The 14447-nt window shown below is 35.3% G+C and overlaps 1 protein-coding gene across 3 annotated transcripts in view; it reads right to left on the bottom strand.

Annotated features, from left to right (window-relative positions):
* Positions 1 to 14447, bottom strand: part of EXOC2 (exocyst complex component 2) — a 246608-nt gene that overhangs the window by 104474 nt on the left and 127687 nt on the right. For all 3 annotated transcript variants that reach the window (XM_033114349.1, XM_033114348.1, XM_033114350.1), the window contains exon 12: positions 3353 to 3478. In XM_033114349.1, coding sequence (XP_032970240.1) covers positions 3353 to 3478 — 126 coding nt within the window. The remainder of the gene's footprint in view (positions 1 to 3352; positions 3479 to 14447) is intronic.

The raw sequence follows: 14447 nt of genomic DNA, 5'->3' as shown, positions 1-14447 counted from the left end.
TCTGTGCAGTCTGACCTGGCTTACTCCACACCCATGTACTCTACAGACACAGAAGACAGTCTCAACCATCAGTCTGTCGTCAGAGAATGCCTCCACCCCACAGAAAAATAGGGAACATTGCTTTCACCAATTGAAAAGAAAAATTCTTTTTGAAAACCACAAAATAAGGGAACAGAAAGTAAACTCAGCTTCTCTCTTGTTAAATCCATCACTTTATATTCTAATTGAAATGATTTTATGATAGGAGAAGTATTTGGAGAACTGGAAGTAAAACCATAACAAACCAATTCTAAAAGACTTCCAAAAAGATTCCTTCAGCTGAATCTCTTTACAGCAAGTTAATGGGTAAATTATTTTGTCTGAGTTCACCAGCCTGGAGTATTATAATAATTCAGCTACTAAACAGTACTGTGACGTAATCACATACTGAGCTGGAGGTGCTGCAACTACTTAATGTATAGGCACTTGATCATCTAGGTTTTTGGAAACAGATGGGTTACTCCAGCCTGCTGCCTAGTGACAGAGAATAATTCTCAGTCTCGTGCTTCATTTGATCTTTTCATTATTAGCAGATTCTTTATACCTACGTATGTATGTATATACATATGTATGTATGTATGTATGTATGTAATGAGAATCCTTTCCCGCATTCCTTCTAAGTCTACTTCATTCAAGTAGACTTAGATCATTATAACTGAAAAATGATTTTGGATTTTCTTTTCTTACTGAATCAAACATGTCCTAGTTAATTCCACATGCTATATCACTGACAGGATAGCTTAAAGAGTTATTTTCTAAGACTGATGAAAAGAACTAAGGGGACATGACAGGAATGTCCAATTTTTTTCAATAGAAATTAAAAGGTTGTAAGCTCATAAATTTTGCTTTGATCACAAAGTCAAGAATGAGCTTCCTCAACTTTATTTATACCTATTTTTAACTGTAAGCAATGTTTTATAATGTTCTAATTTCAAATAATAACTTTAGGGAAAATAAACTTAAATTATTTTACTTCCACCTCTAGCCATGCTGGAGTAACAAGAATTGGATTTAACCTCCAGTCATAAACAACCAGAAAACTGGGGAAATATGTATATAAACACTGTTTCCAGACACTGAACAGTAGGAAAGGGAAACGTGGGGATCCACCACTGCCCTGGCTTTCTGCTGCAGACAACAGAGGCAAAGGGAGGAGGAACCTCAATAAAGCTCACTGGCCTTTCTGAGTTGGAAAGATGGATTTCAAGGAGGTAGAGATGACTGGAAAATGCAGGGAAGAATGATAGAAAGGAGGGAGAGCTACATAGAAAATGAGCTCCAAAAATCTGCATGAGTCTTGGTTTTTACTGCGAGCCGGTGATGCATTTGTAGTGTATGGTTGATGATCCCCAGACATCACACAGGAAGGAGGATGTTCTACTTCTCAACAGCCTGAGGGAATAATTCTCATCAAGTGCCTGAGCCATTCGGTAGAGACCCAAGAAATCATGCCTTGGTAGTAGGGCTGAAGTACCCCGGAAAGAAGGCAACTCTATACCTACTCTAGCGAACTTAACAACAGGCCTAGAATGGATCAAACTTGCTCGTAAATAACCGATAAAACGAAGTCTACTTACTACTCTTGAAACCAAGACAACAAAACCCAGGTACTCAACTAAGGATATTCAGTGTCTGGGAAACAATAAAAAACTATTAGCCATGCAAACCATAACCAGAAACCTGAAAAAAATTAGTCAACAGTAACAGATCCAGAAATGACGGAGATGACAGAATTAACCAATAAGGGCAATGTTCAAATATTTAAAGGAAAACACGAGAGAGAGGGAAGATAGTTAAAAGAACTAAATGGAACTTCTAGAGACAAAAAGTACAGTATCTGAAAATTTTAGGTTAGACACTGAAGGGAAAAGATCAGAAAAGCTGAAGGCATAGCAACTGACTATAACAAAGTACAGAGCAGAAAAACAGGGGCGGACACAAGCCTGAGTGATCTATGGGATAATCCACTAACCTAACATACACGTAACTGGAGTCCTAGAAAAGGAAGCAGAACAGAAAATAGCCGAGAAAATGATGGCCGAAAATGTTTCAAATTTGATGACAATTTCCAGAATTTGATAAAATAGATCCAAGAAGCTTGACAAATTCTCGGCAGGATAAATCTGAACTGTTCAAGGTGATACATTCATTACAGTCAGCCTCAAGTATAAATTCTAATTTATTTAAGCTTGTTAGCATGTCACCTGGTGGTAGTGGATTACATAAGAACATGGAAGGAGTGAGGTGGAGGGCTTTTAGACCTGATGTATTATCCTCATATAAAGGAAAGACGGATTTTTTAAAAAATCCCTGGTGGGCTGCACTCCAGGATCAGGCCTGGGATTACATGCTTAGAGGGCTACACTGTACCAAAGAATGTGGAAACCAACAGCTCTGTCCTTTCATTGTTTATACAAGTGTTTTGTGGCCAGGTGGAAAATGGGGACAAGCTGAAGGAATAACGCCAGTTATGGAAACCCTTCATGTAGTACAAATGAATCACCTAATCTTAAGGTGTTTTTATCACGGACATTCACTTGTATTTATTAATGAAACCTTAAAAAATTCCCTACTCCAATACTTGTAAAAATAACAGAAAATGCTTCCATGTAAACTTTAGAGGTATTTGCATTTAATACAAAGTAAGGTATTTCTGCTACTGTATTTGGAGCTCTTATTTTTATTATTGAGGTTATAAATAACCAGTGACTACCAGCATCTAGTCAGCACCTGAATGCATTATAACCAATGTATTTTATATCTCATACAGGTAAATAAACAACAGGTAACCATCAATTTTAGAAAGTTAAGAAATGTAACATAGTTAAAATTTGAGATGCTTTATCTCATGAAAACAGACTAGCAATTAATATTTGACTAACAATGATTCCTTCTTTCCAAACCAAGTTTTAAAATTCACTGAAAAGGAGATTTTCTCTGTACTTACTACAGAAATTACTTTTGTTGCAAATTTCATCTTAAAGATATTGTCACAGATTTTATTTTCTGTGGCATATTTAAAAAAATTAAACCATAAAAAAATAAAACTAGACTTTAACTAAATATTTTGAGTAAGCACTGACCTGTGCCTGACTTATTAAAAAATCAAATGGCATTTATTTAATATACAATGTAAAATGCACTTGAATTATTTAAATTTAATTACTGGGCAGTTTCCTAATAAGTAGAAGAGATGATGGTTGGTAATACTTAGCAGTAGTAACACAATTATGTAATTTTTCAAGAGAAAAATGTTTGAAATTACATGAGTACAAATTTAAATGAGAAAGTGGCGGTGGAGAGCTATACTTACTATCATCTCGACCGGACTGAAAGCTGCTGCCCCTCTTCAGTGATGCTGTCTGACTCAGATGAGCCAGCACTGAGGGATGTGTGTCGCTGTCCAGATCCAGCATGGGACTGTGAAGGCCTGGAGGACCTGGAAGAGAGGTGACATTCCCATAGGTTCCACAGGGACCTTAGTTCTTAGTACTTAGTTCTCCTAATGGATGGCGTCTGAGTTATTTCTTGCTTAATTGTTCCATTCTTTTAAATAGAGCATCTATTAAGTCAAATCGAAAATACTTTCTCTACATAGCTTTTAAAAGTCAACCCCACCATGATGGATTTGGCTTAGGTAATATACAGATGTAACAAACGATGGAGTGAAACTTATGTATCATTTTAGAATGAATGTTCAGCAAAACTGCGGAGGGAGGCGCTCTAGAAACATAAAAACCAGTATGAGAAATCACTTTTTGAACAACAATTTGACACTTAGAAAGGAAGTCATGGAGTTCTACTCTTCTAATGGAGCAGAGTTACAGCATAAATCTGACTTCTCCCTTAAAATGTAACCCCTCAAAATCCCATGTCTTTCTTCCTTTGGGATGTGGGATTGGCTTCCCTATTTCTATTCCCAATGCCAGACAACTAATTTGGATCCTTTTCACCTCACACTGTTAATATTCCAGAAGCCTAACACGTCACTGCTATCAAGAAATGCTCTCTATTGTCCTGGATTAACATTACTGAAATAATGTTTTCTTGATTCTCTTCTCAGAAGTCTTCCAGAAAACCCTCAGAATTCCAACCCAAGAATAAGAACCAGGAAAGATTTTTTTCTAAAATGGGTATCAAGAGCTATTAGGAACGGAATCCCATGTAGCTAAATGAGTGAGTTAGTAAGACATTCGTTTTAAGCGGTAAAATTTGCCTCATCAGTCAGCAGAGGTAGGTGCCTGTAAACCCCCACTCTGAGCTCTGTAGCTGAGCATCTTCACACACCTTCAAGACAAGCGGAATTCAGTAAACACTTCACAACACCGTGCACAGAGCACCTAAATGTCCCCCATATGAAAGCGCACCTCACATTTCCCTGCCTCTTTTCCTGCCCTCCCTCTAAAAGGCCTGACTCACCCTTCCTCTCCACCCACGTACACTCTCATCTGTAAAAATTATGGCTACTCCGTAAGTACCGCCATCTCCCAATAAGAAGACTATCTTCTCAGGGATAAGGATTAAATATTACGTCTCTGTCCACAGTCAATGCACCTTCCTCAAATAACACCTTCAATATATACTGACTGATATTATTCAATAAACTCTATTACTTATTTTATAAGTTAATAGAATTTAAAAGCTTATAGATTTGTTTTCAGGTGCAAAAGATAAAACACATTTATAAAATAATAATTTTATGCTACTGTCAATGTTAGCTATTCAATAACACTGAACAGTATTTACGGAGTGCCTCCTCCGTGCCAGGAGCTGTACAGGCCTTGGGAATAAGGTGATGAATAAAGGATAAGTCCCCGTTCTCAAGGTGTTTATGTAAATTCTGGTGGTGGAGGCACAGAACAAAGTGATAAATAAACAAAATATAGTAAAAGCTAGGGAGAGCCTGCTTCATGGTTCCTCCTACCATCAGCTACTTAACATGACACAATATGAGAGCGCTCCTTGTATCCTCACCAATTCTACCAGGCAGGTTTTATAGAAATAGAAATTAAATCATTCAAACAGATTTATTTATATTGAAACAGAATTTAATTGGAGACTTACTGTGTTTCAAATCCTGTGTTAAATGCTTTATTTACATACATTTTTACTTTGGAAAACATTATATCTAAGATAAGAAGATTTAATTCAATATTTTAAGAAAACAAAATAAATATGTGATGCAGTAAGAAAATACAAATAATGAAGAAATAATACTTCTTTATGATTGATTTTTTTTCATACATTAAAGAAGTCATCTGTGGAAGCTAATGATTTATGACATTTTCTTTAAAGTTTATGTAGTCGGTACTGATATTAACTGCAAAATTCAGGAAATTAATATTAAAATATCAATTTTCTTACACACCTTAAAAGTAAGTATAAAGGGCCTCGAACTTAGTGTCACATTGAATATTTATATAAAAATGTGTAATTTATATAAAACATATATAAAAAGGTGGAAAAAGAGAATGCTATAATTTAAAATGTTACATGTTATTCTTGAAGGTTTCAGGACTATAAATTTTTGTCTAAAAAGGAAAAGACTTCCTTGTTTTCTAAAAATACACTACATAGCATTCCTACAAAAAATACAATTACCGTCGTTTAAGTAAATCCTCAGAAAAAAGGTTTTCCTTATAACTGGTGTGTTTAATTTAAATGCTTTAAGATTAAGTCACTCATGCAGTTTAAGTAATCTTAAATTGTGAAACTGTTAAAAGATGGATTTATCTTTCCCTTCAATGAAAGTAACTGTACTAAGAATACGCTTTTCTTCTGTGAGGAACCACAGCATCATTTTCCATAACAGGAAAAGAAAGTTTAACGCGAACTAATCTCTGAATTGGTAATGTCTAACCACCACGGAGCACGCAGCAGCAGGAGCTGAAGCAGCACACACCCCAGGCCCACCCAGCACCTAGAACAAATCTGCAAGAGGCATTTTCATGCAGTGACCAGAAGGTGGCAGTTCAGCACGGCACACAGATGCCGGAGCAGGCAAGCTAGAAAGTGGCATCAGCTCAAAAGTGCTTCTCTCCCTACCATTTTGCTCCTTTTTTATGTCAAAAAAAAGGGGGGGGGGGGGGGGGGGTTCTGATGATGAGTTAGTTACCTTACAGGGAATTAGGAAGATTACCCTTCATAGGGAAAATGAATGAAAACATTTTAAATCTGTTGCCAGAAATTTACTATTGTGTGTATTACATATACGTATGTAATATATGTACATATACATATATGTAATATGCATACACACACACACACACACACACACACACACGAGGTCTGACAATTAAGTTAGCGAACTCATCCTAGAAAAAAAATGTTACATACCTCATCGCTGAATATCACTACAGTCACCTTTGAAGTACTCCCCTTGGGAAGCTGTGCACTGATGCCAGTGCCTAGTCCACCTTTCAAAGCCATTTTGGAACTCTTTTTCTGGAATGGCCATCAGAGTTGTCATCAGATTACCCTCTATGTCCTGAATGTCATCAAAATGTCTTCCTTTAAATATTTCCTTTATCTTCAGGTAAAGAAAGAAGTCATTGGGGTCCAGGTCAGGTGAGGAGGGAGGGGGTTACAATACAGTTTTGTGTTTACTGGCTAAAACCTCCCTCACAGACAGTGCCGTATGAGCTGGTGCATTGTCGTGATGCAAGAGCCATGAATTGTTGGTGAAAAGTTCAGGTCGTCTAACTTTTTCACTCAGTCTTTTCAGCACTTCCAAATAGTAAATTTGGTTTAGTCCAGTTGGTACAAATTCATAATGAATAATCCCTCTAATATCAAAAAAGGTTAACAACATTATTGCAACAAAGTCGTGAACTTAATTGTCCAACCTCATATATAGATACACTGGGGGTGCCAAAAAATGTATACAAGTGGACACTTTGGTCAACGCTGCTCAAGCAGTAGCTCGCCGTAATCAGACGTGTCTGGACGCTGATGGTAACCACTTTAAGCCCTCTTGTAATTGCAGAAGTCAAATGTGACTTGTATTCATCTTTTGGTATCAGTATATATTATTACAATTTTAATAGTTTTCTCCTTTCTTAAAATGTATACATTTTTTTGGTACCGTGTGCGTGCGTGCGCACGCGCGTGTGTGTGTACATATGTACACAAGTCTTCTGAGACTCCTTTTAAGTTTATATTACATGACTTGGTATTTCTATCCCACAAAATTATTACAAATATGAAGTGGTTTTGATAAAAAAAAGCATTACTAAAAAGAACCAAAAAATTAAAAAAACAATTTCAGCAAAAGGTTTTAAAATACCTTACAAGAAATCAGTTTATTTTGTCTTGACTGTTTTACCTCACAATATGATAGTAATATCTCTTGATGTGTTTAAGACAAATATACACATTATACAAAACATATGGTTATAAACGAGAATAATTACAAAGTTCTATAATATCATGTCCTGACTTACGTGCAGATTATATGCAACTGAAAAGTATATTACTTAGCATATTTTCCAGAAAACCTAAATTACTGCCCCTTCACATACAGCTGAGGACAGTGTTCACCATGTAGACACACTTCAGTTTTTTCATTGGAATGTTAGCATACAACAGGACATTCTGCAGGTGACAGAGACTGAAGTTTCTGTAAAACTGCATTTGACTTTGTCTTTTTCAAACTTAATACTGCATTAACATGAGTTATGAAAAGTCATTTGGTTTTCTGACAGAAAATTTTCTCTAGAAATGAACTATTTCTACGATTTTTTCTAGATGGAAAAATTTTAAAGCCTTTTATCAAATAGTACTATAGCCTTTCTGCCTTCACTTGTGTAATACTAACAGGTCATTCCCTACATTTGAAACTGGGGTAGGGTTTAATTCTACCCAAGGTTCTCATGGCAATGCAGTTGCTATGGGGTTCTGCAGCTAGTTTAAGGAGTCATAATTGGCCTATGCTTTACCACCTGTCAAACGCAGGCTTGAAGCTATGCAATATTTAAAGTCTTTTTTAGCTGTAAAATTCTGATTCCAGTGTATGAAATTTAAATCTGAATCTTCAAATCACCACTGGGAACAAAATGGAAAATATGCTTATTCTGCTGACTATTCCTATTTTTGGACACTGATTATTGGTGTTACGTGAATGTATAAAAAAGTCTGCCTCTACAGAGAGCAAATGTGAAAATTAATCCTTAAAGGGAAAGCAAATGAAGAAAATATTAAAGGCAACAAAAAAAGCAACAGTGAAAAGTTTATCAGAATTTCATACTGTTTTTTACTGTGGACCTTACAGCTGGATATTTTAAAGACACTAAGCAGAGTAAGTAATAAATATACTCAAAAAATAAGTGCTTAAAAGATTGAAATTACTTGGCTGTAATCTGTCAAAGTTATCTGAGAGGAACAACTACAGGGTAAAGAAAATTCTGGAGACAAAATTGCAAATGGAAACACACCCAAGAGCATGAGAAACCACCACTTCAGTATCTGTAGGAAAAATGATACAAACAAAATTCTAGAACTGAAGATTTTTCCAGGTGTAGCTATACCTTCTAAATTCCACAAACTAGAGTTTGAGTTACAATTCTACCAATATATCAAAGAAAAGATATGTATCTTATCTACAGATGCTTGAAAGAAGCGTCTTGGAAGAAAAACTCTTTCAAACACTGAAAAATTTTTTTTAAAAAAAGACTAAGCTTCTTAATTACTGACAATCAAGAGCAAATATTTTAATTCTCCAGTTAAATAAAGCTTTTATAACATGCTACCAGCTTTCTCAAAGGAATTCTTTATCTAACTGTGCATATAGAGGAATAATTTAAGAGATTATAAACAAAGTTAGGAAAATAATTTTTGGAATATTATGTAAACAACAGAAATTTGTTTTCAGAAGTTGTAGAAATTTTCTTCACAACATTAATAAAACAATCCTAGTCACCTCACTAAAAAAGAATAAAAGATGAAGTGTAGAAATAATGAAGTTTAAAATGGTTTCTTTTCTAAGAGAAAATAATCTTTCACAATTTTAGCTATTAACAAGTTGAAACGTTCGCTATTTTTTCCCCAACAACTGTGAGATTTCTACTAGATAAAAAGTCTTCAATTTTATGCTAACCTATAGGTCTGGAAAGATCTTCTGAAAAGCTCAAAAAGTTAAGGGCTTACATTAAAACTCTGATTCCTACAAAAAAAACGATAACGACTTTAAGAAGACTTTATAGAAAATGCTCATCATACCTAGTATTCCTGGGGTGGCCGGTTAGCTCAGTTGGTTAGAGCGTGGTGCTAATACCTAGTACTCCATAAGACTTCCAGGAAACCTCAGCACGTATAAATTCAAATCCTTTTAATTCAAGATATGCACGTTTTCCCTATTTTAAATGCAAACAGTAGTCAATATTTGCTTAATAGACCCTACAAAACATAAAGCGCAGAAGCGACCTTTCTTCAAGGAAGCCTGCAAATGTGGAGCCAGGTGAGTAAGTTCACTATATTTTCTCATCCTTCGAGCCTCTTGCAGTAAATTTTCTCACAGCCTACTGCAGAATGGGTAACCCCGATCCACAGCCCTGACTCTCAGGGCAGCTGACTTCCGCAGTGCCCTTAAACACCTCTGAACACATTTTCCTGAGCACAGCGGGGCCCTTGTCCCCTGCACAGCACGACCACCCACTGTTGCTTGTTGACCAAACACGTGGGGCCAGGAGCCTCCACAGACACAGGCAGGATGAGATTCTTTTCAAGCACAACACACAGAAGAATTTCACTGCCAAAGCTGGGGGGCAGGGGCAGCTGTATCAAGGCAGAATTACAAATTCCTCACAAGTAAGACCTGTGTCAACAGATAAAAATGTTCATTTTGATCTTATGCTTCTCTATAATAAGTTCCTACAGGAGCATTTCCTCAATTTAAAGGAGATCATTTAATCTAAATTAAATGAAATGAGACATTTAAGATACCTCACTTCATTTTTTAGGGTTTCGGAATTGTCCTTAACAGGTTCCAGGCAACAATTCTGAAATGTATTTTAACATCATTCAAAACAATAGTTGAAAAAAGGAAAACTATTTAAAAACTAAAAGGACAGGTGTGAACTTTGAAGAAGCTAACACTGGCTATGTAAGCAAGAACCATATACATGTAATAAGCTGGACAGGAGAATAACCAAAACAAAATTATTTATGTTTTTATTAAAGTACCGTACTTTTCTTGCAATCATATATATATATGTGTGTATGTGTATGTGTATATATATATATATATATGATTGCAATACACACACACACACATATATACACACACATATATATTTAAGTAGAGAAAACATGCTTAGAATATACAAGTAACAATTCTAAAAACGACAGAAGACAGAGTTAAAATATTTGTAATGGTGAATATTTTAAATTACCAGCTAAAGCTAGCATCCAATGTATGCCTGACAGTCATTGTCAACATTTTTTTCTCTTAAGGACAGGGGACATGGTTTAGACATGAAATGACTCCCAGCTGCAAGAAGTCTTCTTCCAGATATACAGGAGGCCAAGACAGTAGAAAAGAACCAGCTGCTAGGATAACAAATTGAAAAGGTCCTTTTAACATAAGCCTTGTTGGCCTGTCTGGTCTAACAAAGATAGATCATTCATTGTGAGGTGAATAGAATCTAGTATAAAATAGAAGAAACAAGTAAAGAGAACTTAATCCAACTCTTTCCTATGATATTCAACAGCTGTGACTTTACAGGATCTACAAATGAATGCTATGCTCTCCAAAAAGTAAATCAAATTCTCAACTCCTAGGTTACTGACTTTAAAAAATAAAAGCTTAAATTACCAGTGTTAATTACATGTCTTAATTTTAATTTGGAAGTGAAATTTGTCTTTTCAAATAAAATTAAAAAACAAATCTATAATCACTATGTAAAAACCTGCTGATCTGCATTCAGGTAATTAAAACTGCTTATATAAACTTGTACTATTTACAAACAGCAGTGACAATTTCTAATAGTGTGCATTAGAAATTTTAATGAAAAACAATTAACTGTAAATCTATTAATTCAGGGCACACTGAATATCACCTGGGAGTTTTGATCTTTCTGAAAAAAGGGAAAAGAAAATCAGACCACCATTTTGCTGGAGAGATATTTTTTTCATTACAATCATAAACAGGTACCTTTTCTTCAACTTCTCTGTCCTGAATCCACTTTTCTTCTATACAAGATATGATCACAAAATATGGTGAATGTTTAAATTAAAAAGAAAATGATTAGAGTAAAAGACATATTGCCATTTTATGTCTATTTATGTTTATTTAGTATCTTTAGTTGCACTGTCATGGCTGCCTCGATGTCCTGAATCGATTCAAAACATTTACCTTTCATGGTCATTTTGACTTTGGGGAAGAGCCAGAAGTCGCACAGTGTCAGATCCAGCGAAAAGGTGGATGAGGACACACCGTAATGTCTTTATTTGACAGAAACTGCTGTACCAGAAGCGATGTATGACACGAATCGTTGTCATGATGGAGGATGAAGTAAAGACACTCACAAAAGAGGACTTCCAGAACTTCCAGAAAGTGGAGAGAACCATGGGATAAGTGTGTTTGAAGAGAGGGGGAATATTTTGAGGGGGATTGATGGCAATATGTCTTTTACTGTAACAATTTTTTTTAATTTAAACATTCACCGTATTGTTTGATCACACCTCATATATATACTTTATAGCTTATAAATCTCAGCAAATTAATAAAATCGCACTAAACGCATTGCATTTAGAAGCATTTCATCTTCTAAAGCAAATTTAAAAAATACTTTGTAATGACAACATGCAAAAGAATAAGTGTGCAGATAAAGCTGGAATTGTGCAACCTACATCAGAAGGGACTTAGTGATGAAGAAGTTTAAAAAATGACTATCTCCTATTGGTACTTGAGGCAGTTGTGCCTTCCCTTTTTTTTTTTTCCTTTTTAAATCAACTGCTATTATTCTGGGCTCATGCTGTTACGACAAACATGCAGGAGAGAAACTATTTATAGATCTCCAGAAAATAAACTTTATAAAAATACCTTCCTAAGGTACCTCATTATAACAACTTTAAAAGAAAAATTATAATTTTACTAAATTAGTTAGTATGTGTATAACACATTTTTACTGTCTTTTTAACCATGGAAATATTTTACAGTCCCATAGAAAATTCGATGAATCTACTGCCAGTTTTCTAATGGAGGCTGAAATAGAATCTAGTGTACAAGAAGTCTACCTAATCCTGAATTATGGAAATATAAGAATTATATTTATTAACCCCACTAATTAAAAACAAATTATAAGTTATGGACATAAAGGTCAAGAAATATCATGAAAAAATAAAGTTTAGCCGTACTGTGTAAATTCACAAAATTATACATAAATTGTGAAATATAATTAAAATATAATTTATGCTTGTATTTCATTAGCTTTTGAGTTTAAAATATATATGGCCTTTTTATATATCAAGATCATTAAATAAACACATTTTTACTTCAGCAAGTAATTAATCTAGTAATCTACACGTTTGAAATTGCAAGAGTAAATATTTAGCAGAGCCTCTAAAATATTCTTATTTTTCTTCTATAATTGATCCATACTGTGATGATTCAGAATAAACCTTCAGGTGTGACATGTCATATCTAAGTTTTGAAAAAGAACCTGAGCCACATATAAATGGATTTCCTTCTGCTGCATGACTATTTTAAAGACTCTCTCTTGATCACTTAATGTTCCTATTCTAAATGTCCCCTAACATGTCTCTATTCTAACATAGCTTTTTGGGAAGTCCTAATTAAGTACATGTCTGAAAGAAAAGAATAATTATTCTGTGAGCAGGCTGACACATTTTCCCTCGCATTATTAAGTATAGGCAATATATATTTTAAGAGTTAAACTCATTTTCAGAACAAAGAAAAAAACACCTTTGATGGCTACTTTTAAAAGTCGTGTCTGAGAGTGTCAGTAGGGGTGTAACCAAAAGCTTTTCCTGGCAAGAAACCTGAAGACTTGGTCTAATTTTGGATCTATTTCACAGGAATTGTAAGGGACAAATGACATTTCTTATAAGGCAGTAAAAGTTTCCTGTGCGCAAAATTTAGCACACAGGGCTACTTTGAATACAGAGGAGCAGAAGCAACATGGCTAAGGGTTCCAGCAGGGAAGAAAATCAAACTCTTCCATTAGTATTTAACCTTTCAAGAAGACTTTTTTAAATGTTAATCTTTATTTCTGTTTTTTTTTTCCCTACCTTTGTCTACCCTTAGGAAAGGCAAAGACCACAACTGGGCCTCAGAGGTGGGCCACAGAACAGGAGTGAGGAGTACTTGGGGATAAATGGCAGCACGTCGGAGGTGTACCGGTCATCTCGTCCTGCCTCCTAGTGTCTTTAATGTGGAGGACACCATCTACTCTGTTCAGTATACGTTATTCCTCTAAGGACTGGAATCCAGAAAGATCCAGTGCAGTGTTCATTAGAGTATCTGCCTCTGCTGATAAATGCCCCATATACAGAAGAGTCTTTCTTAGGAAGATAGCTTTTTTAGGTAGGACTGCTATCTCTGAAAATCTATCACCATGTTTGCTCATGAAATTTTCTCTGAAGACCACAAGATTAAATACAATTAACATTTTCCCCCCAAACTACCATGTAAAGATTTAAGACGAAAATAATCATATGTTAATATATGCATAAAAATCGGCTTTACTTAAAAAGATTTAAAGAAACCTTTTCCTGTCAGAAATATTTATAGTCTACCTATTTAATTATATTTTATTTCAAAAGACTGTCTCAATTCTTAACCACTGTTCTGCCTGTGGGTTTACTTAAACAATTACAACCATTTCTCTTAAGAATTGTTTTAAGTCCAAGTACAGATACTATAATACATAACGTGCAACTCATTCTTTAGATTTAGAATGCACCTATCTTTCCTTTTTAAAACAGAGTTCTGAGAATATCTGAATAAAAACAATGAAATTTTATAACAAAGTGCTAGATGAAATGTAGGCATTGTCATCACCATGTTCAACCTGTCTAGAAATCCTGTTCGAGGGAAAACGCTTGCTCCCACAATAAAGTACCGAGAGGTCTTGTGGAGCTTACTATCCGACCGCACTGACCCAGGAGGAGAGCACGCCCAGTGCGGTGGGGAGACCTGAAACACTCACCATTCTGCCGCTGCTCGGACCCGGGGAAACTAGCTGCTATCTGGCTTTTCTGAGTTGCCATCCTCACATGCAGAATACATCTAAACTCACCTGTAAACATCTATTGGGAAAAATTTCCCAGGTTCCTTCCAGATCAAAAATGTCATAATCATGAGAGGATGTCCAATAGAAAGTCCAAATGATATTTGGGAGCCCTTCCCTCATATTACGTGTATATTATATATAATTAGGACACTGATA

The sequence above is a fragment of the Rhinolophus ferrumequinum genome, chromosome 9 (genome assembly GCF_004115265.2).
Source record: "Rhinolophus ferrumequinum isolate MPI-CBG mRhiFer1 chromosome 9, mRhiFer1_v1.p, whole genome shotgun sequence".
Lineage (NCBI taxonomy): Eukaryota > Metazoa > Chordata > Mammalia > Chiroptera > Rhinolophidae > Rhinolophus > Rhinolophus ferrumequinum.
The sequence above is the reverse complement of the archived record's forward strand: the minus strand, read 5'-3'. Positions and strand labels throughout refer to the sequence as shown.